The 27,770-nt window shown below is 45.0% G+C and overlaps 3 protein-coding genes across 6 annotated transcripts in view; all 3 read right to left on the bottom strand.

Moving 5' to 3' along the window:
• LOC115090458 (hyaluronidase-3-like) overlaps positions 1-10,497 on the bottom strand; it is an 83,341-nt gene extending 72,844 nt beyond the window's left edge. For both annotated transcript variants that reach the window (XM_029599578.1, XM_029599580.1), the window contains exon 1: positions 10,428-10,497. The gene's annotated coding sequence lies outside the window, so the exon portion shown is untranslated. The remainder of the gene's footprint in view (positions 1-10,427) is intronic.
• Positions 1-10,526, bottom strand: part of HDHD3 (haloacid dehalogenase like hydrolase domain containing 3) — a 41,457-nt gene extending 30,931 nt beyond the window's left edge. Inside the window, exon 1 of one of the 3 annotated variants that reach the window (XM_029599581.1) lies at positions 10,428-10,526. The gene's annotated coding sequence lies outside the window, so the exon portion shown is untranslated. Of the gene's footprint in view, positions 1-10,197; positions 10,403-10,427 lie in introns of those variants that run through there. The other 2 variants (XM_029599582.1, XM_029599583.1) reach the window with 2 other exon arrangements.
• A 5,050-nt stretch (positions 10,527-15,576) lies between these two features.
• On the bottom strand, positions 15,577-27,561 carry LOC115090457 (hyaluronidase-1-like). The gene is given in 4 exon segments (XM_029599577.1): positions 15,577-16,955; positions 21,026-21,115; positions 26,088-26,263; positions 26,266-27,561. Coding segments are annotated over 4 exon segments (1,443 nt in total). The 5' UTR covers positions 27,002-27,561; the 3' UTR covers positions 15,577-16,514.
• Positions 27,562-27,770: the final 209 nt, after the last annotated feature.

Below are 27,770 nucleotides of genomic sequence, written 5' to 3'. Positions count from 1 at the left end.
CGAGCCTATGCAAAATAGGCTCGGCGTGCGCAGGGGTAGTTTTAAAGGGTTTCACATATATATTACGTGCGTAACCTTTTGAAAATCTACCCCACAGCGGTTTTGCGGTTCCTCCTACTGTTGCGATATTAAGCAGGAGGAACCACAGAAAGTTGCAACAAAAAACAAAAAAAAAAAAACTTGGACAGCGGTCAGGTTAGGAAAAGGGACTCACACTTCTCCTGGGCGCTTGATGGCATGGACGTGCAAATTATCCATTGCATGTCCCTTTTAGCACGCCAGCTCATTAGACTATTAGATCGAGCGCCCAAGAAAGGAAATGTACGCACGTTTTTTGCGCGCATGATACTGCATCGGCCTCTATATGTGTGCAAGCAAGGGAGATACTGCCTTGAGATAGGCATTCTTGGAGCAACCCTGCTTCCCATCCGTGTTGGAATGAGCTTTTTAGTACATCCCACTAGTCTGGACTGGTGTAACAAGGTGTTAAGGAAGGTGAAATTTGGTTTTACATGTTAATTTCTTTTCCTTATATCCTGCTACATCAGACTAGCACCTTCCCAGAAGTAGGGCCTGCAATGTTATCCTAGGCAGCGGACCCTGGGTTTGGCAGAAAATTTTCATTTTGCCTTTGAGGTGCCCTCGCCTTGTCAATCATTCCTTCACGGCAGTTCTCTAATTGGTGGGGCCATGGACCCTGTGGACCATCCCTTTTCGATGCACATGCCCTATAGGCTGTGAGCTACTGAGCATGTGCAGATATCTTTTTTGTTGCCTGTATGAGTCCAGCCAGCTGATTGGTGCAGCAACCAGAAGAAAAAGGTAATCTGATTGGTCCCCAGCCTAGCTACTATCTTCTCACTCTGCTGCCTGCCTCACCTGGATTTTAGTGTCCAGTTATCTTTGTAACCAGTCCTGAGTGGAAAACAGGACTGTCCGGTTCAAAACCAGGCAGTTAGTCACCCCTAGGCTACTTCTGCTGCAGTAGGGAGGGGAGTGGAGGGTCAGAGGCTGTTGCTGTTGCGGGGGGGGGGGGGGGGGGGGGCAGAGACTACTGCAGTGGGAAGGGGGGCATCAGAAGCTGTTGCTGCTTTGGGGAGAGAGAGGTTAGGATGGGGGTTGAAAGAGGGTGAGGAGACTGCTGGGGGATGGGTGAGGAAGTTAGAGAGACTGGAGACAGTGTTGAGATAGAAACAAAGTGTAGTGGCACAAGGTAGAGGGAGCTGAGAGACAGAGAGAGAGAATGAGAGCGGTGGGGACATGATGTTATTGGCATGCAGCAGTCAGCGTTATTGGCCCATGGCCCTGTGCGAAAAAGTATGTTGGCCCTCCGCCAGTCCTTCTGGATCCAAAGCAGCCCCCATATAAAGACTATTGTCCTAGGATATCAAGGAAATTCAAGAGAGGTTTGGGCAGTCCACTGATGGTTCTGTTTGGAGACAGGAGTGGCTCCAGAGGATTAGAGATAGGCAGATGTCATCCCACTTCACAAAAGTAGGAGAGAGGTGGCTGGCAGCTACAGCCTGAATTCAGTAGAAGGTAAATTAATGAAATCACTATTAAAAGATAGTGGAGTATCTTGACTTCAGCAGATTATACAATCCAAGGCAAGCATGGTTTTTACCAGAGGGAAATAATGTCAAATAAATCTGATCAGTTTCTTTGACTGAGTGACCAAAGAATTTGATCTGGGGTCAGTGCTGGACGTGGTATATACTTACATTTCAGTTAGGTCTTTAATACTGTTCCGCACAAGAGGCTTGTCAAACATTGTGATGGCAAACTGGATTACAATCTAGTTGAGTGACAAACAACAGAGTAGTGGTAAATGGAGTTCTCACCAAGGAAAGAGGGGTCAGGGCAAACTGTGGCAATTGCCCCAGGCCGCACGCCACCAGATTAACCCCACTCCAGTACAACATCATTAGGCGTGTGCCCAGTAAGCAGGAGAGTGGGTCTGGCATTTCTATCCCACTCCTCCTGCCATCGGCTCCTCTCCCTCCCACATCAGCCAAATCACTGATCTGACATGAGAGAGAGAGAGAAGCCTGACAGCAGGAGTGGCTAACAGCACCTAAATGCTGACCAGACCATGGAGGATGGGAGAGAGAACGAGAGAGGCCCCGCTGAAGGCTGGAGGAGCAGTAGCCTTCTAGCTGGCAAATCAGGGCTTGGGGAGGGGACTGAGGGATGAAACTGAGGGGCATGAGAGAGCAGGGACTGAGGGGTGAACTTGGGAAAGCAGTGAAAGTGGGGACTGAGGGGCAAGGTGGTGAAGCACGACTGTCCTTGGTGGAAGAATTGATGCAACTGCCCCCACTTCCAGTGGACCAGAAGGGGACGCAGACCTCAAGTTTGGAGAAGGTACCCTCTCCCCTCCAGTCAGGCTTGAGGGGGGGGAGGGATTATCATTGGAGGGCCTCTTTTTGTTTCAGCAGTTTCCTCCTGCTCAGTCAGAAACAGGACTGGGATCATGCCACCATGAGACTTCATTTGCAATGACCCAGGGAATTTTCCCCTATTTTACATCCACACCTTCTTTCCCCAACATGCGTTCACAGGCCCTGAATCTGGCAAACAGGCGTTATCCTTAAGCAATGACCAGAAATATCCGCCTCCTCTTCCCCATTCCCTCCACCCCCCCTCCCCAAATGCTAAATCACAGCATCTTCAGCAGAAGACAACTTGGAGATGTAACTGGAGGCCTTCCACATGGCCGTGCACAGCGCTGCCTCTAAGCCAGCTCCCTGGGGTAAGCTCCATTCAATATTTTCACAAGTGATATTTCGGGGGGGGGGGGGGGGGGGGGGGGGGGGGTTGGTAGGAAAAAAAAATGCTCTGCAACAAGGTGGCCGCGCTAGATACAGCAGATAAAATGAGGCTACATCTAAGAAAGTGAGAAGTGGTCAAGAGTTTGGCAAGGAAGATGAAATGCAAATAGGTGCAGAGTCATACATTTGGGTTGCAAAAATCCATGAGTGCAGTGCTTGATGGAGGGAAGGAGGTGAGGGACTGAGGTGTAGCAAACCGAAGAGAGGTCTCAGGGTGATCAGATCGGATGATCTCAAGGTTTCAAAAGAGTGATAAGGCAGTGGTGAGGTTGCAGAACGAGAGATAGTGTCAGGAGAAAAAAAAAAAAAGACATAATGCCTTTGTACTTAATGAGTCATCTCCTGGAGTATTGTAGCCAATTTTGGAATGCATTCCTCCAAGAGGATATCAGCAGCGTAGAGGCTGGTCAGAGAATAACAACCAAATCTAAAATTTAAAAAAACAGTACTGAATCTTCCCCATGAAAAAAAAAATATAAGGACCTGAATATGTATACCCTAGACTAGAGAAAAGGACACAGAGATAAATACTGCATAAGGAATTAACATGCAGCAGTGAACAAGTGTGAGGCCCTGTTGGGCAGTTCCTGCCTTCTGCCAGCAGAAGGCCTCGGTAAGCCTCTTGAACTATGGCCGCACACTTCCTGCTGGACACAATTAGAGTCCAGGCTCACAGTCTGCCAGAGCTTGATCCTACACGTGGTCTTGCATTTCATGTTCCTGTTTGGTCCTAGTTTGCTTTCTGCATCCAGTCCTCCTGCAGTGGCTCTCCACTGCTTCTGGGGGCACCTTCATATCTCCAGGTTTGGGTTCTACATTGCCTTGTGTTTCTCACCTTCCGGTCCAAGTCCTGCCACCCACCGGCATCTGAAGACTAAACCGTAAGGGGGAAAGTGGTTTGAAGCAGAAAGATGATGGTTTCTGTTCTTGCTAGAACCCACCAGTCTTGCCCTGTCTGCACACTGCCCGCTCTAGGCTGTGGGGATTACACCTCCAGCTAACTACGCCATCACAAAAGGAATTTTAGAGCAAGAGGTCATAAGATGAGGCTCAAAGCAGTTAGATTAAGGAATAACACAGAGAAACAGTACTATTTATGGACTCCCCCCCCCTCATGTGTCCACATGCAACTGAGCAGATACTCAGACACACATATACAGTGCATTCAGAAAGTATTCAGACCCCTTCACTTTTTCCACATTTTGTTACATTACACTCATTCTAAAATGGATAATATGCATTTTTCCCTCCTCAATTTACACACAATACCCCATAATGACAAAGCGAAATCAGGTTTGTAGAAATTTGTGCAAAAGAATTTAAAAACCAAAACTGAAATATCACATTTACGTGAAAATAGCTGTGCATCAACGCTCTCCATCCAATCTGACAGAAGTTTATGAGGATCTGCAGAGAAAAATGGGAGAAAATCCTAAAATCCAGGTGTGCCAAGATTGCAGCGTCAAACCCAAGACTTGAGGCTGTAATCGCTGCAAAAGTTACCTCAACAAAGTACTGAGTAAAGGGTCTGAATACTTATGTAAATGTAACATTTCAGGGGGTTTTTTCCATTAATTTGAAGAAACCTCTACAAATCTGATTTTGTTTTGTCAATATGGGGTTCTGTGTGTAGCTTGAGAAGGGAAAAATGTGAATTATCCATTTCAGAATAAGACAGTAATGTAAAAAAAAGGTGGAAAAAGTGAAGGGATCTGAATACTTTCTGAATGCGCTGTAAATGCATCTCAGTCTATAAATGAGAATCCATATACACAGAGGACCACATATACACAACACCCACACACAAAAGACATGTTTCCTGTGTATATGCTCAACAGTATGCAAACTCAAATACATGAAGCATACGTTATCTCCCTGTACATGCTTACATACACATAAGTTAAAACATACATACCTCTCTATATATCACACTTATACATGCCTCCCAGTATGTACTTTACACATAGACACTGCTGACTACTGTCAGGCTGAACATGGAAAAGGGTCACCAAGGCGCAGTGCTGGGGGCAGTAGAGGTATTACTGAGCTATCGATAATGTAAAAAGAGAAACCATTTCTTGTAGTTCTCATCCATTAACGTCTCACTTCAGCTCCCCAGGCACCTTGTCCTCTCAGAGGACGTGTTAGTATTACCTCCCAATGGAATGCTAATGCACAGTAAGACAAATGAAGACAGCCCAGGAATCCTAGTACTAGACTGCTGGGGTAGGTACCCTGCAGTGCTCATGGGCGAGTGTGAATCCTGGCACTAGGGTGCTGGAGTGTGGATCCTGGCACTAGGGTGCTGGAATGTGGATCCTGACACTAGTATGCTTTGCTGTGTACCCTGCAATGCTCACAGGTTGGGAGTGTGAATCAACAGCGTAGAGGCTGGCCAGAAAATAACAATCAAAACAGTACTGAAATCTTCCCCATGAAAAAAAAAATGTAAGGGCCTGAATATGTATACCCTAGAGATAGAGATAAATAATGCATAAGGAATTAACATGCATCAGTGGACAGGTGTAAGGCCCTGGATTGTGGATCCTGGCACCAGTGCACTGGATGTGTCCCCTGCAGTGCTAACAAGCTGGCAGCATGAATCCTGGAATTAGTGTGTAGTGTGGATCCTGGTACTATGTGCTGGTGCGTGGATTGTGCTGCATACTGAGGCACGTGTGAGTACTGATACTAGTGCGCTGGAACATGCACCTGGCACTATTTGTACCAGGGTGTGTAGGCCACAGTGCTTACAGGCTGGAAATATGAATCCTGGCACTAGTAAGCTGGAGCACAGATCTTGGCATTAGTGTGCTAGGGTGTGAATTCTGTAGTGCTCACAAGCATTAAATGATAGTGTATGGATTCTGCTGTGCTCTGAGGTTGGGATGTGAATCCTAGCACTAGTGCACTGGGGTGCGTACCCTGCAATGCTCACAGGCTGGGAATATAATCCTAGCAGGGGTGCACTGGTGTGGATCCTGCTGTATTTAGATATTTACCATTATTTATCCTTTCCTAAATTTGCAGATATTTCAGTAGACATTGTAAACAGAAACAGTTATCAATCACAGGGCACCTCATGATGGAGCTGTTCTCTGACTGGACACCAGTGCATTAGCCTTTCAAGTAAAACCAATGATTTTCTTAAAGGGGTTCCCAATACTTAGGAAACCATATTTATTATTCTAAAATAATTAATTTCCTTCCCATAATCTCTTTATTCCCTTGCAGCTGGTCACTCACTATCTGATCTACTCAGGCTATTCCTCCAGTCATACACTTCCCTGACCTTCATCCTGAACAAGAAGCAACTTTCACCTCTCCTCATCCACCCACACAGAGCAGAGGATGTCTAACCTGCTCATAGTCCGGTGGCTTTATACCAAACCTGTCCTACTCTCTCCACAGCCAGTTGGGTTTACAAGATATCCACAATGAACATGCATGAGATACATTTGCAAATACCGGACCTCCAATATATACAAATATATAAGCAAATGCAGTTAGGTAAACCGAAGCATGGGATGAGAAAGTGACTTGCACAACCTCACGCACAGTCAGTGGCTAAGGAACAGAGAGATGCAGAAGGGCATCTCTTTGATGCCAGCCTCCTTTATAACCCATAGAAACCCAACCGATTTTGAAAGCCATGCTCATGCACTGGGTGTGAATATCTGTTTGGAATGCAGCTAAAGGTAAACATGCAAGCCTATCCGCAAAACTTTTTATTTTTATTTTTTTATTATTGCCTGTGTGTGCACAGCTTCCAAGCACACTTCCAAACCGCCCACGGCACACAACATCCACTTACCCATAAAAGACATGCAACACGAGTCTGTGACAATTTACCCCTAAAATGGCTTGTCCAGCGTCATAGAGAGAGCCAGTGAGAGACAGGAGACTTGAACTCATGTCCTAGGACCTCTCATCAAGCACATTTCTATGCTCAAAACACTAGATTGGCCTGATATAAGATTAAATCAGTTTAAATAATAACCTGCATCTAAAAATGCTTTTAAGTCACCTTTGAGCATTATTTGAAAAGGCAGGTTAAGAATCCAAAATTCTTATTATAACTGTCAGTGTACCAAAAAGTGAAGCATAAACAAATTTCTACAGCTCTAAGCTCTCAGCGCAGTTTTATGAGATCGTTCTGCAGAGAGAGGTGAGGGTGGGGGAGAAGCACCTGCCATGGAGACTGGACAGGAGGAAGCTCTGCCTGGGGCATCCCGACCACAGATATGAAAGGTCACCCATAAGCAGCACAAGGACAATTTTCTCAAACAAAACAGGCAGGCTATGCCTGAAGAGCCACACAAAAACTGGATAATTTTGCCAAATTTGCCTTATCTAAGATTAGCAGCTAGCTCCACGATATCAGGGGCAGGCTGAGCCTGGCCTGGTTTCACCTCAGTCTATGGACTTATAGGTCTAATTTTCTCTAAGAAAAAACAGACCTACATGTCCATAGATCAGGGTTTCCTAAACTTTTAGACAATGTGACCCCATTCTAGCACATGATGCCAGAAGACAACCAAAATAAATTAGCAGAGGTGCAGTCCCTTTGCAACAATGATTCCACTTCAACCCTTACCACCATCTCTCTACCTCCACCCCCTCCTCCCCTCCAGCATGGCCCCTCTCTCAACCTCTGCCCCTCCAGCTAATTCTCTCTTACATCCCCGAAACTCCTCTCTCTTCCATAGCCCACCCCATCACCTTCAGTCCTTTTTGCATCCCCAGATGATTCTTTCATCCCCAAGCCCTTGTAACAACCCCGACTGATCATCTGCCATCCACTCCCTCTCTACCCATTCCCTCTTCACTCTCATCCCCCTGCCCCTCTTTCATCTCCCAGCCTCACCTGTCACATCACCAACTCATACCCTCTTATATCCATCCAGTCATTCTTCCTTCCCTCCTCTCTCATCCTCCACAGCCAATCCCTTTCCAGCTGATCCAACCCTCAAACCTTTCCTGCATCTAATCCCGGCCTTCAAACAGCCCCTCCTGCAAGCATCCATCCCCCTGATTAGGGTCAGTGGCAACATCTTCCTCTGGGCCTTGGGCCAAAGGTGGATGACAAATAGTGAGAAAAGCAGGCAAGATGAGACATTTTTTCTTTTGGATAGGTGAGGAAAGAGGAGCCATGGCAATCTTCATTGGCCCACGCGCATTCAGCCCTCTCCTCCCCTCATAATCGGTCCTAACACTGATGGTGATCTACAAGTGGCAGCAGCAATAGTAATGAAAGAAAGCATGGAGCCTGTGAGGCAATGAAAGCTGACAGATCCCTGCAGCAGCCCCAATCCCTCCTTATGCAGAGCTTCCTTTTCCATAGAAGCTCATGCAGGGGCAGAGACACTCAAGGGTTCACAGGCCCCAAGCAGACTTCCACTATTAAAGCTGCAAGTGCCCACAGGGTGCTATCATCTGAAGCACTTGTGACCCTAGCTGAAGGTTCTGTGGACCCCCATCTGGGGTCCCAAACCACAGTTTGGAAAGCCCTGCTGTAGATGCAACAGGACAAATTCAGGACTGACTCATGCTATTGCCAATGACCCGGTGCCAGCTTGCAGTCCTGGCCTGATCCGATGGAAGATGCAGGACCCTGTGTAGACATGTGATCCCCACAGAACCCACGTGATCTGATGGTGGCAACAGGTGACTTGGCAGAGCTAGGCCTGGGATGAAGATTTCCCCCATGTCCAGGGGTTCTGGCCCCTAATGCAGCTCTGACATCAGGTTCTCATTTGCCTCCAGTATTAATTACTTTTATAAGTGGACTTAGTGGTAGCTCTGTGCAATGCTCTGTGAGCAATTTGGCATCTGCTCCCTAGGCTGGCCGAGTTCACATGTGAAATTTAGGGTGAACCTGTACCAAAGAGAGCCATGGTCTGTGGCCCTTATCAGGAACTGTCACTTGTGATTGGCTGGTGCCATCCTACATTTTACAACTGGAGGAGTAATTAGAAAACCCTTTTAACACGCAAATCATTAATCCTAGTAATGTTTCTGCTTTATAAGCAGACTTGGGTAAATATGCTATATCTTACTGCACTGTATAAGAATAAACAACATCCATAACCAGAGCTCTCCTTAACTATTTCCAGTTTTAACATCACATTTGATGCGGCTCGATCAAAATCCTCCAATACACCACACCATCCTCTAAATAGTTTTCTGTTGTGTGTCCTGTCTATCTTGACTAGACTGTAAGCTCCAAGGAGTAGGTACTGTGCATTATGTGTCTCTGTACAACACTGTGTGCATCTGGTAGGTGCTACACAAATGATGAGGATCATAATAAAGGGGATGAGGGAGATTGAATAAAAATGGGGAATGGCAGTATAACCCTTGCCTGGGAAAGAATCTGAGTGAGCTAAAATGAAGCTGCCATCCAAAAAATATATGGCCAAATCACTTCATTCTAACCAAAACTCCCCTTCTTGGTGAATCAGCAACATAAGGGGCCTACCCAACTCATAGCTGAAAGGCCCACCTGCCCTCAGGGACACAGCCTCCAGTTTAGCTCTGTCCTAAGCCTTCCTTGAGCACAGACTGCCAGGGAAGCTGCAGGACACCGCCTATGAGGTCAATAATCAAAAGAGCTTTCCCACCCTTCCAAGCAGGTCAATATTACCTGGGTAAACTTTTCCCAGATAAAGAGAGGCCGAGGGAGGGAGGGAGCTAAAATTTATGTGGGTAGCATCACTATTCAACATTACCTGAATAAATTTAGCCGGGTACATCACTGTCCTAAAGTTATCCTTTAGGAAGGTATATACAGTGGTAGCCTCATCCGGCTAAGTGCTGCTGTATATCCATATAAAGTACCCAGGTCATTTTACCACTCAGTGACCTGTTCACTATGGACCTCCAAGTGGCTAGTTTTAGTGAGCTAAGACTCCGCAAATCCATGCCATGCACAAAACCTCCAACCTGACTCCTTAGAACGCATAATGTGAGCCCCTGCCAGCTCCCAATTCAAAGTCACACACACCAGCAACTGGTACCCTTTTCTCCACAGAAAAACGGCATGCCCTCCCTCTCTCAGCAGCTTTCCCCTCCTCAACTTTAAACTCTGTATTCGTTCTGGAGGAATACAGCCCTATCTCCTAGGAAGGCCATGCTGCTTTTTTTTTTTTTTTTAAGCAGGAAGCCTATCCCAGTGACATATGTGCCCCACTCAAGCAGTTATAAATATCCTGAAGTGGGAATGAGCGGAAGATCACCCCTCCAGTTACAAAGGACTAGGGCTACCAAGCCATCTAGAGGCCAAGTGTTGCAAAAAATCATTTCAAGGGAAGGAGAAATATAATTCCATCTTGATCTTGTTTTCTAATAAACTAAAATACAAAACCTGCTTTTTCTTTCATTTGAAACGGGATCCTCCCCAAGTGAGCCGTCATACAGGAGAAACAGCACACAGTGGCTTTCAGTCTTATCCAAACGTCCCTATTCCCACTAAAGGCTTTCTAACTGCACGGATGAAGAGAAACCCCTCTCCAGGAGGGCCATGCTTTCAGTATGCGCCCCTGCTATAGCAACGCACACAGCATAAGCAGCATCGCCAGCTTTGAGGTTACCCACATGTTGCGGTGCAGAATCTCTCGGGTCCTGAAAGCTCCGGCCGCTGGGGCAAGATCGCGTCCCCTCCCCCTCCATTGAAAAGAAGAGCCCGCCGGCCGCTATTCCCCCTTCCCAAACCTAGTCAGCGCCCTCCACTGTCTCGGAGGACTCACAACCTGCGGCTGCTCTAACATGAACCTGGGCCACCGAGCACCAGTATAGAGAACAGGGACCATCCCTTCCTTCTTCTCTCCCTCCAAACGCGCTGGTTTTGGCCTAATTCCCTAAAGGGAAATGGCCTCATGAGATCATCATGTCTCATCTCTTTCCTCTTTTGAGACTTTCATCCAATTTTGTGGGGAGTGGGTGTTAGCCCAAAATATACTTTATGCTCAAAAGCAGCAGTTGCACAGAAAAGACTGGCCAATTGTCCTACACTCCATTGGCAGTGATGGATTTTGGATTTTGTCACCCCTAGCACTGATGTCACCTCCCCTCCCGGGTCAGGTCAGACAACAGGGAGGAGGTCTAACGTGCAGCCCCCGAGTTTCCTGCTGCAGCTGAGGGGCAGGTTCTGTGACAAAAATGTGAACATTCTGCTGCACAATGACAAACATTTCCATCTTTTATTTTACATTATAAACCTTGCTTGTGTCTTCTTTAATTTTTTTCATTTTATTGGGTGAGGAAAAGGAATCTCAAGTATCAGTCCAGGGAGATCTCAGGGATGGAGAGAGAGCGAAGGAGGAGAGTAAGAGCACCAGGGATGGAGAGATGATGGGAACAGGACCAGGAATGGGAAGAGAAGATAGGACTGAAGATGGGAAACAGGGAAGATTGAGCAGGGGGAGACCAGGAATCTGGAATGGGAGAAAACGTTCTGGGACTGAAGAAGGGGAGGAGGGAGAAGGAGATTTTATTTATTTATTTTTATTTATTTGTTTGTTTTTATATACCGAAGTATTAGTGTTGGCCTTCACTCCAGTTTACATTTGAACAACATTATACATAAGAACTCAAGAACATTATACATAAGAACTCAGGAATATTATAGATGAGAACTCAAGGACAGTATTATACATAAGAACTCAGGAACATAATATATAACAATTATGTGAGGAATGTGGTAACTGAGAGTATAAGAATCCGGGGGTAACTGTGACAATAGATAATAACTTAGCAGGAAATGACGGAATAACAAAGGGATAAAACTGATACAGTTGTTCTGGCACAGTGATCGAGGTGATTAGGGGCGGGTTCCAGGATCCGGGGAGAAGGGAGAGGTAGGCAGGAAGGGAGGTTTGTGAATCTGGGGTTATAGAATACAAGATCAAAAGAGAAAGACTGTGAATTGCAGTGGGGCAGGGAGGGGGGATTTGAGGAGAAGGCAACTGTCCCTAGCGAGCTCTGACCCTGCTTTCTCTTGCATCCCCTGTCTAACTCTCACCCAGTCTGGCATAGAACATAAACATACCCAACACCTCTCCCTTTTCTCTCACACACAAAAACGCTTCACCCCCCCCCCCCCCCCCTCCATTCCCCTCTCTCTCTGTCACAGACACACATGCTTCAGCTGATCCCCTCTCATCCCTTTCTAACCTCCCAAAATGATCCCTTTGCTCTGTATGCTCCAGGCTCCCCCCTCCCCTCCTGCACACTGCTTGGGAAGGGAGGGGCTGGATCAGGAAGCAGTGGGCTGCTGAGTGAGATTCAGCACATCTGGAAGGCAGTAAATCTTCAGCCAGCCTGCTGTCACCCCAGATTTTTGCCACGCTAGGTAGAAATCCAGGTCTGAAGCCATCTCCTTCTATGGAATGGTTCTGTTCACTGCTACTGAATCCCTACAATTCCATTTCAGAGTACAGAATGCACAGAAGCCGTGACACATTGAAAAAGTCTACTGCTTGCAAATAGGATAACCAGGGGGCTGCCTACCTTAGGGATTTTGCGAGCTGCATAAAGCGACTTGGAGTTCTATTCTCCGCAGGGCTCGGCCTTGTCCCTTCGGACTTGGAAACATTAAGGGGCCGATTTTAAATATTACGCATGCGAGGTACATTTGTGCGCGCTACCGGGCGCACACAAATGTACACCCGATTTTATAACACGCGCACGCTGCCGCGCACGTGTTATAAAATCCAGGGTCAGTGCGTGCAAGGGGGTGCACATATGTGCACCTTGCGCACACTGAGCCCGAGGGGAGTCCCGATGGCCTTCCCCGTTCCCTCCAAGGCCGCTCCGACTTTTACTGGATCGGCCTGATTAAGGGGTTGATTTTTAAAGGCTTACGTGCATAAGATATGCGCGTAACCCCCAAAAACCTACCCCTGCATGCGCTGAGTCTATTTTGCATAGGCTCGGCGGCGCACGTATGTCCCCGGGCTTTCAAAAATGGGCGAGGCAGGGGCGTGATGGCGGTCCGGGGGCGCAGCCGTGAGCGTGGTGGCAGTCCATGGGCAGGCCTGTGCCAGGGGATGGCGCGCCAGCAGCTGGCCGGTGCGCATAACTTCGGCAACAAAGGTAGGGGGGGATTTAGTTAGGGCCGGGGGGTGGGTATCGAAAATGATATTAAGTCAGAGGGTGTACATAAAAGCAGTTTTTACTGCTTTTCTGTACACCTTCCCAGTGCCGGCCGAAATTAACGCCAGCCTTTGGCAGGAGTTAATTTCTGAAAGTAAAATGTGCGGCTTGGCTGCACATTTTACTTTCTGTATCGCGCGGGAATAACTAATAGGGCCATCAACATTTGCATGTTGCGGGCGCTATTAGTTTCGGGGGGGTTGGCCGCATGTTTTTGACCCGCTATTACCCCTTACTGTATAAGGGGTAAAGCTAGCGCATCGAAAACACGTGTTCAAACCCGGGCTAACCGTGCACTCCACCGGAGCACACTGTACTGTATCGGCCCGAATGTAAGTAGAAGGAATTACAATTAGGGCAAGGAGCCATTGCAAGGTTAACAATGCAATCCCGGTGTTCCGAGGGCAGCCTGAGAGATGAGAATGAACTTTGGCAGGAGCCTTGACTCCTACGGCCTCCTTCTGAATCTTAAGACCTAAAAGTCCAATAGACAAGTTAAGGTGTCAGCTGTAGGCAGAAGCAGAGTCCTCCCCTTTTCTCTTCCGTAACATGTCAGCTACATTTCTGCAGCCCAACAGAAGCAAAAGGGTAAGGAGTGTAAATAAAATGGGGCTAGTTCAGCGGGCTTGTAATGAAAGTGGCCACCATGTACAACGTTTTAGTCTACTTTCCAAAGGAAAAGAAAGTTTATGAAATTGCTCTGCATGTATCTGTGTCCCTCTTACAATATTTGTGTTTGGTGTCCTATTCACAACAAAATCTCAGGAGACGTCAGAGAGGACATAAGAATTCTAACCGAGGGGGTGGGGTTTTTTTTTTTCAAACCTATGCATGGGTGTAGACGCGCCTGTATCTGCCCATCCCAGAAAGTAGGCTTCCTTAGTTTTGGATGGAACTTCTCGTCTCTCATTAGTTACATCACTATGCATGCTAATAAACCCTGGTTCTCCTGCTCATGACCTTGCTGGTTTTAATCATTTTCCATGACAAATAAAACTCCGAAAGTCTCTCCTCTGGCCTGTATTGTATGTTGGAAATAGATTGTGAGCTCTACGGAGAAGAGACTGTGGCTTATGTGTATTTGTACAGTGCTACCTAGAGAAATGGTGACTACGGGCAGTAAGAGCACCTCTGCTATCAGGGACGGCATTAGGAAATGAAAGAGGTTTTCTTCATTCACAAATTTTGACCCCCCCCCCCCACTGCGGTGATAGGACTGCACTTACATATGAGGCAGTCTGGCCCATGTGCACAGGATTTCTGGCAGAATAGTGAGTCAGAAATATCTCCAAAATTTCCTGGTAACTTGATGCTGTCCCCCTCCGTGACCACTGGAGGAAGCCATTGCACAGGTTGGGAAGAAATTCATGCTGCAGGATGCACAATAGCCTACTGGAGATCAGAAGCACAGCTCTCCACTGGCATAATGAAGTCAGGGAAATCGCATCCTTGACGTTTTATATATTCACTGAAATCCAGGCCAGATAAATTTACTGTCATGTGGGAAGAATATACAGCACCTTGTATTATTTTCTGGATATGCTGTGTCTTATTGATACTCTATATCATGCTATGATAAAGACCCATGACATGGCATCTATGTAAAATCTGTAACATACAGACTTTCCTATAACAAAGAGCTCATAATACACGCTAGCTCTCTGTCGTCTCAGCTGGTAACAGCAGAATAATGTTCACTTCTTTCCATGGTTAAGTTCCTGTGCCTAGCTATGCCCTGCAAACAGACCTGGGTTTCAGCTTAAGCCAAATCTCTATAGCATTCAGTCTCATTTACATTAAGAGTATTAACTAAGAATTAAACCACTCCTTCACTTTCAAGATTTCAGATCAGTCCTCCAAGCCGTAATATTCTCCAAGATAGATTATTGCAACTCTATTTTGCTAGGTCTCCCCTCATCATCCATCAAACCTCTTCAGATGCTCCAGAACGCGGCAGCCAGAATCCTGACAAACTCCAGAAGAAAAGACCACATCTCACCCATTCTCAAAAATTTACACTGGCTACCAATTCACTTCAGGATTCTACACAAGTCCATCACCATCATCCATAAAACCATCCATTCCCAAGCCTCTCTTAACCTCCAAATCCCCCTCAGACTACGCACTTCATCCAGACCCATCAGAGAAGCCTACAGAGGTTCCCTGCTTGTCCCCCCAACCAAATCTATGCACCATCTAGCATTCAGAGATCGGGCCTTTTCTACAGCAGGACCTTCTCTATGGAATACCTTACCCCCTGATCTCAGACAGGAACCATGTCTATTAACATTCAGAAAAAGGCTTAAGACTTGGTTATTCAAACAAGCCTTTCCCGATTCTGAGTCACCACAACAACTATTAAGAAACCTTTTAGCACAATGTAAATAATTACTACTGTAAAGTTACTCTTACTCTTATCTCCTTCCTCCCCCAGTTCCAGCAACCCTGTTTTATTGTAACTTTTGGCTCATCTCCACTTGTTAAATGTTCAAAGTTATTGCACCCCCCTTACATGTAAACTGGCATGATATGATTTTATCATGAATGCCGGTATAGAAAAAGCTCTAAATAAATAAATAAAATAAATAGTCATTGCAGGTATATGTGCTCCTAGAATATTTATTGTACATATCTTGAAAATCTCACCAGCTTGCAACCCTTAAGACCTGAAGATGGACATGTTTATGCAGCACTCTTCCATTGAAAGGGCATCTCTCTGCACTGCCTTAGCTCCAGGCCTGTATTTAGGAATAGGCAATACAGGCAACTACCTCTGGTACTAAATTTGTATAGGCGCCAGAGCATTGCCACTGCTGTCATGTCTAAATGCAAGCCTACTGCCTAGGCGCTGCTTCTCTCCTCCAGCAACGCCGGCTCCAGGTCAGCAGCAGGAGCAACAAAGATAATTCAGCACGGGGCCTGCTGCAGGCCTTGCGTGCTGATAGATCCTGCAGCAACCCAGCCCTCACACATGCTTCCATGGCAACAGGAGGTCTGTGGGGGAGGAGGGGCCAGGGCACCAGGGAGTCAGTCAAAGCACAAGTGCTGCTGGAGGCCCTGTTTGGATCTTCTTAATCTTCAGCTACTGCTGACTTGGAGCCAGTGCTGCGAGTTGGAACTGAAGGATGCCCTGAGAAGAGGATTTCGGCAAGAGGGATTATCTCCCTCCTCCACCTCCCCACCCCCCCCAGCTCCAGCTCTTCTTCCAATGGGTCCCTAGTTAAAAAAAAAAAAAAAAAAGGCACACTGTGAAAAAGCAGGGGCGGCTCTGTGCGCTCCGGACTGCTCTGCGATTTCTAGTTCCCGGCTAATTATTTGACAGTTTTCTGTAGGTTGAGAAGGGAATCTGAAGGTCAAGATGTTTTCTTTCTGAGACTGGTGAGGGTGGACAATAGAACAATATTGACCGATGATGTCACCAATCCAACAAAAAAAAGCACATCCTGAGCTTTGTACTCTTCAATAAAATGAGCTGGAAGTCAAAGAGCAGCTACATCTGAAGGTTTAATCATTACCTACTGATTCTTATCAACGGAGCGGCACTAATATTGGTTTCTGCTTTTCATGGTCTTCCCTTCTCTTCTCCTTTTCACTATATAGCCATGGAGAAAAGTCATAGTTTCTTATATCAGGAGGATTCATGAGAACAGAGACCAGGGATGCTTTCACTTTGCACTTTGTCCCTTCCCAGCCATTATAGCACTGACATCTGAACTCATCTGCCATCTTGGCAATGTCTTCCGTTGTCAGCTGTCCCTGCAATAGGTAGGCAAGTCCTTCCGGAGCTTTCTTGATGCTGAAGCTCATAGGGTTGAGGTGCAGAAACACCCCTGAGACATTGTCCTTCCTCACGCAACGGCCGTTTCCAGAGCACAGGACCTGGCTGCAGAGCTCAGTGCTCTTGGTAACGTTAATGATATACCGACCCAAGGTTGTGTCAATATAGGCTTTCACTGCAAGGCAGGATTCCTGAAAGGAAGTTTGGAAGAAAATTAAGTGGAGAACAGGTGGGATATTATTAAACGAAATAGGCTTACTTCTGACACAATTATACTCAGCCCCCAGCCTCCTATGGCAGCTCAGGGATAGATTTGGCAGCAAGAGTTAAAAATTTATGCAATAAAGTTTTGAAATTCTATGGCACATTTGCATATATTTAGATACCTTCGTTTTCAGTTTTTACTTTATTTTTCCTGGGAATTTATCAGGAAAAATGTAAGGCTGGTTGACAATTTTTGCAAGCTGGAGTGAGTTAAGCAAGTGTCAATTCAGAATAATTATTTAATAAATTAGATGAATACATCATTTTATACTTTGAATACCTATTCAGCAGTCGTGATGAAGATCATGTGGGAAGAAATTGGTGAAAAACTGGCTAAAATTGTTAATTTTTCACCTTCAGAAATTTCTGTACAACTAAAACAGGAAAGTGACAAATGCTGAATAAACTCAATCTAAACCAGCAAGATTTATCAAATTATTGACCAATTTCTTCTTTATCATTTCGAAATTGTAGAGGGAATAGTCCTAAAACAAATGCAGGAATATCTTATAAAACATGAGATTCTTGATCACCACCAACACGGTTTCCACAAGGCCATAGTACTGCTGCATTGCTCCTGTCAAGCCTTGATGTGTTCCATCATGGCTTCAATGTCAGCAAGGTTATGTGTTAACCTTGCTGGATATTTCTTCAGCATTTGATACTCTAGACCATTCAGTCCTGATGTCTTGCTTAGCTGCTCTTGGTATTAAAGATGTAGTTCTTGACTGGTTTACATCATATTTGTCAGATCGAGTACAATAGGTCATCATTTTGTTTCCTCGTGGCACCCGTTGGAAATAGGGCAGAGCCTTGTGGAACACCTATCAGTAATATTATTTAATATAAATTTGAGACCAGTTTCTATACTGCTAGATGGCTGAAACACTGACTACCATCTCTATGCTGATGATATACAGTTCACTATTACTTTAACATCATCAATTTTCCACATCTTAGCCAGAGTGGCAATCTGCATTTCTGCACTTGAACAACAGATGAGAACAAACAGGTTAATGCTGAATATTGGGAAGACCAAGCTGATTGTGTTGTCCAGAACTCCTGACATATAAACTGTCCTCCATCATTACCAGGTGGTGATTGGACAATTTCAACTTCCAAACAGGTCGGGAACCTGTCCGGGAAAAAAAGTATATTTGCTGGTTTGAACCACGGTCTGTCTGGTTCAGGGTCAGGGTTTTGCTCACTGAACCACAGAATAGCTCATACAAAGCCAATGTCACATTAAAGATAGCCTGTTGTATGGCTCCACCCCCGAGGATCCAGATTGGTCCTCAAGAGATTCAAAAGTGCTGGGACACTTCATAGGTATTCACAGCATTTAGATGGCACAGTGGCCATAGAGAAGTGAGGGATCCTGGAGGAGGTCTGTGAGTTCTACCAAGAACGTATTGATGTTAAGCTGTATTGTGAAAATCTTGTCCCTGGTCTACAAACTGTGTTAATATTTTTATGGAAAGAACCTATATGCTATCCCTGCCTATCACTTACCATTGAGTTTACCTGCAGCCATAAGTCAGGCACTGTGTTAAGTTCATTATCATTTATAAATAAAGCCACTATTGCAATAAATCCTGTGGCCGTGTGCTGCAGAGGTCAACAGGCCAGGCATTCTGCTTTATCTTTTCAGCCACCGGTTAAAGAAGCAACAAAAAAAATTTCCTTTTATAAGCTCCAACTGCTGTGCAGGTTAAAGCCTTTCCTCAATTACATAATTTTCGCACAGTCTTGCAAGCAACGCGTCTCACAGGATTAGACTTGTGCACGTAGGTTTAGCTAATTCCACACTAGGCGCACACCTGATCTGTTTTCGCTGCACTGGCTTCTGATTATACAGCACATAAAATTTAAGATAGTAACTCTAATTCACAAGCTGATCTATGACAGCAATCCAGCGTGCCTTGCCTCCACACTGAAGGTTTATATTCCTCCCGTGCCTTATGATCTTCAAATAAGAATCTCTTAGAGATTCCCCTCTGTTCATAAAGGCATTTGTGTGATACAAGAGACCGTCCTCATTAGGAGAGCAGGCCCCAATTTCATGGAACTCAGACGTTTGAAATCTTGTAGAAAAAAGTTGAAGGCGTTTTATTTCAGGTAAGCGTTTTGAAGCATGAATATTATTGAGTTAGGCTATTCTGTAACATAACTGATGAACTTTTACTGATGTAGGAGGCAGAAATGTATGCACTCCATACAAAGGAGGCTATTATAATTATTGTTTTATTCCGTCTGTGGGTTGTGTGTAGTTGTCATACATTTTTATAAATGTTCGATTTGTAACAAACCTAAAATAGACAACAAATATTTAAAAAAAAAAAAAAAGTAGTAGAAATCAGTGGAAACAAAATGAGTTGGTTTTTTTTCTATTGATTTTCATCCCATTTTGTTTTTTATGGATAAACACTGATAAATTCCCAGGAAAAATAAAATAAAAACTGAAAACGAAGGTGCCTACATATATTTGAATCATTTTGCATATTAAATCATGTACATTTATTCTGTATAATAAAAATAAAGTAATTTTTCCCAACCTTGCTTTGGATAATTTATTTTGTTCTCTTGGGAGCTTTATGGATGTAAGATCTCAGAGATAGGAGGAAGGATCGGGAGACAGGAAAGGAGGTGCTGGGATCTTGCTGGGTGTCTCTTTCTCAGCTCCAGCCCTGCACTCCTTCTCAACCTCAGTCCTCTCTCTCTCTCTCTTCCTCTCCCCATCTCGGGTGCCCTCTCTCTCAGCCTCCCATTATAGGCGCTCACACACACACACACACACACACACACACTCTTCTCCCTCTAGCCTCTCTTTCACACAATATATTGCTTTCTGTGTTATTTCGCTTTGGAGCTGGGTTTGTTTGTTTTTTTGGAAAAGGTGGTATTAGAAATTCAATAAATAAATATATTTCATTCACCCCTGATCCCCAGCCCATCTTTCACATATACACCTCATACACTATCATGCAGCCTCTCTTTCACTACACCCTCATACACTTTCCCCCACCCCCACAGTTCACCAGCAACTCTTTCACACAATCCATCCCCTAGCCCCTCTTAGGTCCACCGATCCTAGCCCTCTCCCACTGGGCTGACAAGCGAAGGAGATGAATGGTAGCACCTCAGGTACGTCATTGTTCACCTGGGGGCCAGATTCACGCGCCGAACCACGCGGGACACCCATAGCACCAGTCTGGTCCTAGGTGGCAGGATTAGGACGTGGCCCGAGATGCTATCACTCACCTTCTTCACCTGCCAGTTCAATCAGTGCCAGTGCTGATAGGGAATCAATCGGTGGAGAGGGAGGGATTTGTAAAAGTACCGACCGACCATTACTACCTTCCCCCTGACCCAGCTCTGCTCCGCGGTCTCCTCAGCACCTTCCATGAGAACTGGCCAAATCCACAATGAGGAGTGGGTTTTCCACCGAATCGTGGAAACCAGGAGCCCCGATCCTATCCTGCTCTTCAATAGATTCTGCAAGTCGCATTGATCCAAAAAAAGTACCGATGTTCAAAGGCCTCAGCATCCATACATCAGAGCACTAAATGCCAGGAATCATTCACAGCCTCCGAGCAGCAGGAGCCACACGCCAGTGCACTAGTGCCAGTACTCACACCCAAAGCCTCGGAGCACAGCAGGATCTGCACACTAGTGCACCAGAGCTAGGATTTACATTCTCAGCCTCCAAGCACAGCAGGATCTTCACATCAGAGCAATTGTGCCAGGATTCATACTCTCAGTTTCTGAGCACAGCAGGATCCACATTCTCAGGCTCTGAGTACTGCAGGGGAGCCACATACCAACACACTAGTGTCAGGATTCACACCCAAAGCCTCCGAGGACAGCAGGATCTACATACCAGCACAACAGAGCCAGAATTCATACTCAGCCTCTGAGCACGGCAGGATTCCATACTCTCAGCCTCCAAGCATAGCGAGATTCATATGTGAAGAGGCTCAGACCTCTGGTAACTCACCAGTGATTCACTATAATCCTTGTTTCCCCACAGGATAATCCCAGAAGTCCCTCGAGCTGCACTTTCCCCAATCGTGTGCACCAAATCTTCCTTAAAAAAAAAAAAAAAGAGAATAAAAAAGTTCTGTCAAGTTTTTCCTTTTCAAAAGTTGTAGGAAATTTCATGCTTAGGCAACAGGCTTGGGACTTCAAACCTGTGTGTGTAAAAGGACCTGCAGACTTCTGTACTTTCTGCTTGCACAAGTTTCAATTGTTAAATAACCAAAAAGAAATTAACATATATATCATTATCATTCTAAGGACCTTAAAACTCTGTAATCAGGTGTCATGAAAGGACTCCAGCTACAACCTCTAACTCCCCTCCCATGCAACCCTGAGATCTCCAGATCTCCCGAGGAACTATGGTCAGCAATAAAAAGGAGCAATGAAGTGTCCACAAATCTTTGCATCAAGCATGTTAGCAAGGAGAAGAGAAAAAAAAGCAGAGAATTTTCACCGAGTCGCACAGTGGCAAGGGCAGCTGAGTAGTCTTGTACCTGTGTAGCAACTTCGGCAAAATTTCAAGGGCAACTCTCCAGGTCATTTCTCTCTGAAAATTCGCTAAAGTTACACCAACACAGAGGCACCCACACATCTTGCCCTTTGCTATTCCTGCAGCTGGGGTTAAGCAGGAGAAACAAGGTGCATATATTTTATTTTAAAATTCAGTTGCGTTCACATGGAGGTCGAATTTTAAAAGCGCTGCTCACGCTAAAATGCCCACACATGCGCATATGTGGGCCACGCGTGAGCAACACAGATTTTAAAAGTCACTAATTACGTGCGTATATGCGCGTGAACAAAGAGGAAAAAAAAAAGGAGGCGAAAAGGGGCGGGGCATGGGTGTCCCAGGGGAGGAGCCTACAGTTACGCACGTAACTACGTTTTTTTAAAACCAGCTTGTTAGCCGAATATATTTGCTGCTGCTCCTGATGAGGAGCAAGTCTGCACGTCTCGTGTTTTAGGGTGAGGGGGTCCGGGTCAACTGGGGAGGGGCAGGCAGGATGAAGAATCAGAATTGCCTTCATGACCTTGTGATTGACTGGGCCAACTGGTGGACTAATTGGAAAAACTGGGAAATGTCCCTTGTGCAAGCATATTTTAAAATCCACCTACATACAAGCGTAAAAGCCGACGAAGTCCTAAGGAAGATAATGCGAAGTTTGTTTGAGCAATGGCATAAAGTAGGCGCATACTTGTGTGGCAGGTGCATTTTAAATCATATGAGCGCACGTGTGCGCATATTTTAAATTCCAGTGTATTTCCCCCTCGTGCACAGATACGTGCGTGTACGGGCGCCCACGCGCTCATTTTCAAATTAGCCTGATAGGTTACTTTCCCAACCCAAGTGCGTCCCTGGAAGTGCCTGCTTTAGAAAGCTGCTAAAGACAGCCGCTCGGTGATACTCTACTTAGCTATTCTGCGCAGGGCAACATTTGGCACAACGGACCCAGCTGGCTAATCTCTTGATAAGCCAGCTGGATCCTTTTGGAAAATTGTCATCAGAGAAACTGCTGTGGTTCACGAGAGAAGAGAAAAATTCAGAGCAAAAAAACAATAGACACAGGAAGAGCAGGAGGGAAGAGGACAAGCAAAATTACCAGGAGAAAGAAAGGGAGGCAGGAAAGGCAATGTTTATTGAACAAAGCTAAAACTGAGCAGTATATACGTCCCAATCAGTAAGGAAGGAGATAAAACTTTCTTAGATGTGTGTCAAAAGAGGGGGGGCTTTCCCAGTGGCTCAGAGACACTGCTGTGCACAAGCATGTGAAGGGCGCTTGGTCCCAGTCTTGGATCGGGTCTTCGCCACCCCTGGGGGGAGGAAGGGGATCATGGTCATCAATAAAGAGTAACTCCTGGTGGCCAGATCTAGAGCCCATGAGATAGGGTCCCAGAAGGAACTTGGTGCATGGTTCCCGGCCTCAGGACCTTTGCTGCCATGACCAGGACTCGGATCTGTGGCAGGGAGAATAAGTTAAAACAAGGAAAGAAATCCCCAGGTGGCTTGTGAATGAAGGCTCATGGCACTGTATCCCACCGCTGTTTCCAATTCAGCTTGAGAAAAAGGAAAAAAAAAAAAAAAAAAAGGAGGAGCCGAAAATAAAATAAAATAAAAAAATTGAAAAGAGGGGCACTAAACGGAGAAATAGTAAGAATTAAAAAGAAGTTGGATTTAGTGAAGGATCAGAAGAAGCACCTATCATTAATCTCTGCCTCTGGACCTGAGGAATAGAAGGTAGCAATTTATCAGCAAGTGCTCCAGGGACGACCCAAATAGCTAAAGACTGGTGAGACCAACATCAGTACCGGATAAAATGGTGGAAGCTTTTGTTACGAACAAAAATTACTGGTCATATGGATAAATGTGGCTTAATGGGAGAGTCAGCGTAGCATTAGCAAAAGGGAACTTGTGCCTTGCTAATCTACTGCTACCATTTATCATTTCTAAAGGACTACTAGATATATGCAGTGCTGTACAGATATACATGAGACAGTCCCTGCTCCACAGAGCTTACAGTCTAGTCCAGCCACTGGAATTCTTTGAAGATATGCATAAGCATGTGGCTATGGTACACCTAGATATTCAGAAGGCATTTGACAAAATCCCTCATTTCCCTCAGGAAATTAAAAAGTCATAGGATAGGAGGCAATGTTCTATTGTGAACTGGTGACTGGCTAAAAAAGACAGGAAACAGAGAAGTCAGTTTTCCCCAATGGAAAGAGGTAAATAGTGGAATGTCTAATGATATAGAAAATAGAGCAACTGACGTGACCACATTTGCAGATGGCACAAAAATAAAAACATAAGAAATAGTGAGCTGGGTCAGACCAAGTTCCATCAAGCCTAGAACCTCTGTCTCCAACAGTTGCCAGGCCGGGTCTGAAATGCAAAGCAGATCCCGTAAAGCAGCTCTAACTCCTGTTACTCACTCCCTGGGATAGCAATAGCTTCCTTGATCTTGTCCAATCCTCTTTTAAACCCCTGCTTTGCTAGTCACAGCTCCACAGCTTGATTGTGCGCCGAGTGAAAAAGTACTTTCTTGTGTTAGCTTTATTTACCCGTTCCACCCCACTCATGATTTTATAAATTTCTATCAAGTCCCTTCTCAGCGGTCTCTTTCAGGAAATGAAGAGCCCTTTTTCATAAGCAAGTCATTCCTTCCCTTTATCACTGTTGCCCTCCTTTTTAAGTTCTGCCATGCCTTTTTTGAGATGGGCCGACCAGAACTGCACATAATACTCAAGTTGCAATCACAACATGCATCGATACAGAGGTAATATGATATTCTGTGTTTTATTCTTCATTCCTTTTCAAATCACTCCTACCACTGTATTTGCTTTTCTGACTGACAAAGTAAGCTGAGGATTTCAATGTATTATCCACAAGGATCTTTTCCTGGGTGATGAAACCCAAGACGGAACTCGGCAACGCGTGCCTCTAGTGGGGAGTATTTTTCCCTATATGCATAACTTTGCACTTTTCCACATTAAATCTCATCTGCAATTTGGATTCTCAATCTCCCAGTCCTGCAATTTGTCACAATCTGCTTGCGAGTTAACATAAGGTTTCCCAGCCAGTGCGCCATGGCACACTGGTGTGCCTTCAGAACTGATAACGTATGACCACAGAAAAGTCACCCACTGCCTGATGCTCAGATCTAAGCCAGAACCTGGGCTCTGCTCTCAGCCACCTCACAGCAACACCATGTCAAACATATAGGTGTTTCTTTTTGAGAACATGTGTAATCAGGCATGCTTCTTCTTCCTAGCTGCAGCATGAGCCCTGGAGTGTAGTAATAATGGGCAGTATGCAGGGTATGAATAGCCAAGTCATGTTTTATATGATACACACAATGCAACTCCTTACCTTCCCCCTCCTGAGCATTCTCCATATCACTGGGCTGAATTGGATAGAGAGTGTGTGCCCTGAGCACTGGTTGTATCTTATTTTGTGTGTTGAAAGCAGCAGAAGTGGAGGAGCTCTGGAGGACACATGCAACAGCTAAGATAACTAACTGAGTTGACTGACCGCATTACACTGACTTCTCCCTTCTGCTCTGTATTTAAAGGCAACTGGTCCATTGTTATAGGTTCAAGCAGGTCTTTGCCCACCTCTCTCCCTCGGTTTTAAAATTTAGAACAGAGACTTGTGAAGTTTTCAGTACTTCCTTGGCTCTTCTTTTTACAAGTCCTCTCCAAGTCCACTTTACCTGTACCTTGGAAGTAGATATGACTCACAATTGTGCTAATGTAGGTATGCCTTGGGCTTGAAAAAGTTGGGAAATACTAATTTAACAATTTAGAATAATTTTGTGTCTGCAAATTTGATCATGTCACTCATTGCTGTTTTCTAGCTCATTTATAAAAATTTATTTTTTTTTTTAATTTCACAAATATTAAAAAGCATTCGTCCCAGGACAGATCCCTGGGGCACTCCACTGTTTACCTTCTTCCATTGAGAAAACTGACCATTAAGTACTACTCTGGTTTTCCTATCTGTTAACCAGTTTGCAATCCACAATAGGACGTTGCCTCCTATCACATGACTTAATTTTCTCAGGAGTCTCTCATGAGGACTTTGTCATAAACGCCTTCTGAACAATCCAAATACACCACTTCTACCAGTTCACCTTTATCCAACATGCTTATTCACCCCTTCAAAAAATGTAGCAGATTGGTGAGGCAAGACTTTCCCTTGATTAATCCATGTGGACTGTGACCCCCCTTAAATCCATCTTCTGTCTAGTCACTGTAACATTTTCTTACTGATGGCATATGGTGTGGGACAGAATCTCTCTTATAGCCAACAGACCCCTGTTAAAGAGGAACCTTCAGTGGTCAAGTGAAGAAAAGGATTTGCATAAAACTTTTCAGCCTAACTGAAAAGATTTTGGCTTACTCCTATTTTTCTTACGGACTCTGGTCCTTCTCCCATTGGCAGCAGAAAGTGGGCCTAAATTAGATTAACATCCCTACTATAATGCACATAGAAATATTATCTCAATACAGTCTAAGAGGGTTACCTCAGCAAGAAAGTCCATTGTGTAAGCATACACAATGCGAGCATAAGGTAGGACTGGGAGGCTACCATTGAAAGTCTTTTTGGCCACCCTGAATGCCTCTCTGTACTCGGTGCCCACGTACTTCAGAGCATTGTCAGACATCTTCAGTTCTTTTTCTAGGTAGATTTGAGGGTAAGTGCCTGACTCTGATTCCAGAGCCACCGAAGCTCATCATTCCTCTGCATGGTAATCTTGGGGCACTCTCCTGTATAGTTGAGGGATGTGTTTTTGTACTCAAAATTATAGCAGTTAGGAAAGCCATAGAAACCCCACGATCCCCTAGGCCTAAGTCCCTGACTGAGCTTCAAAGTCTCTTCCATGAAGCCCTGACCAGCTTGTTCAAATTCTTGTTTAGCAATCCAGGATGCAAGGTCAAGTGGCCAGTCAGGGTGCTTTTCTTGAACCAACTCAATAGATTTGTTCTCATAGATCTTCATTTTGTCCCAGTTTCGAACCCACAGAGGCCTCCAGTTTTCCCAATCAATGATCGCCAAGCCTTGGAAGTCTGGTTCCAATATGGCTGCCTCAATGTCTTTCTTAGCCTTCAAGAGGTGGTCTTTCAGACTAGCATTCTGGGGTACACCACCGTTGATTGCAGTCCCATTCTCATCGTAGTATGGATAATAACCAAGTTCTGTGTTATAAAAAATAGTGACCTCCTTGCCAACAAATGACTGGTTTTTATTAAGGATAATATGAAAGACACTTAGGTCCAGATCCACTTGGTATTTGTCTTGGCAGTGTTGGGTTGGGGCATTCCATACAGTTACAAATGGGATGTCCAAATGCACTGGTCTGATTAAACGAGCAGAACCTGGGTTCAAGGAGAACCTCAACAAAAACACCAAGACTACTGTGACCCTTGCAGCTAACATTTCTGACAGTATAGCTCCCCTCTAATGAAAACGTAAAGAACTAATAGGAAAGGAACCAGAAATATGATACAGTGTGCTAGTGCCCAGGTTTTCCTCCTCTATGTTCAGGTCCCAGTTAAGCTACAAATGAAAGGATTTTTTTAGGTTTCTTAGCAGAGTTCCTGATGAGCATTTGTTCAAAACACTGCCTGGGATGGCTTACTGGACAAAAATGGCTGGATGTTGAAGTCAAAAGACTTGGGTGCAGTGAAAAGCATGGATGTGGAAACTTAGGATTAGAGAAATGTTAAGCAACAAGAATGAAAATGTCTGTGGTAAAGTCCTAACACCTTGTCCTTACAGATGGTTCCACAAATACATATTAATCCTGCTAATGGTCTTGATAAAATCTCTCTGCTTCAGAAGTCTAGAGCTTGTGGCACCTGAACTTCGTCCCTCTTCTTTCTAGTCACTGTAGCATTTTCTTCCTGATGGTATAGATTGTAGGATGGAATCTCTCTCGAAGCCAACAGGAACCCTGTCAAAGAGGAACCTTCAGTGGTCAAGTGAAGAAAAGGATTCGCTGATAACATCCTACAGAAGAGACAAATGAAAAAAATTAAGACTATGTATGACACAACCAGAATACAGGTCTCTTCGATTCTGTGAGACTATAACCTGGCTCTGCAACTGTACCCATGGCTACATTACACACTCTTATAGCAACATAGTAGATGTTGGTAGATAAGGGGTAAGGACCATTTGGTGCATGCATTCTTCCTGGTTGTTT

The sequence above is a fragment of the Rhinatrema bivittatum genome, chromosome 4, assembly GCF_901001135.1.
Source record: "Rhinatrema bivittatum chromosome 4, aRhiBiv1.1, whole genome shotgun sequence".
NCBI classification, from domain to species: domain Eukaryota; kingdom Metazoa; phylum Chordata; class Amphibia; order Gymnophiona; family Rhinatrematidae; genus Rhinatrema; species Rhinatrema bivittatum.
This window is presented reverse-complemented; position numbering and strand designations above follow the sequence as displayed.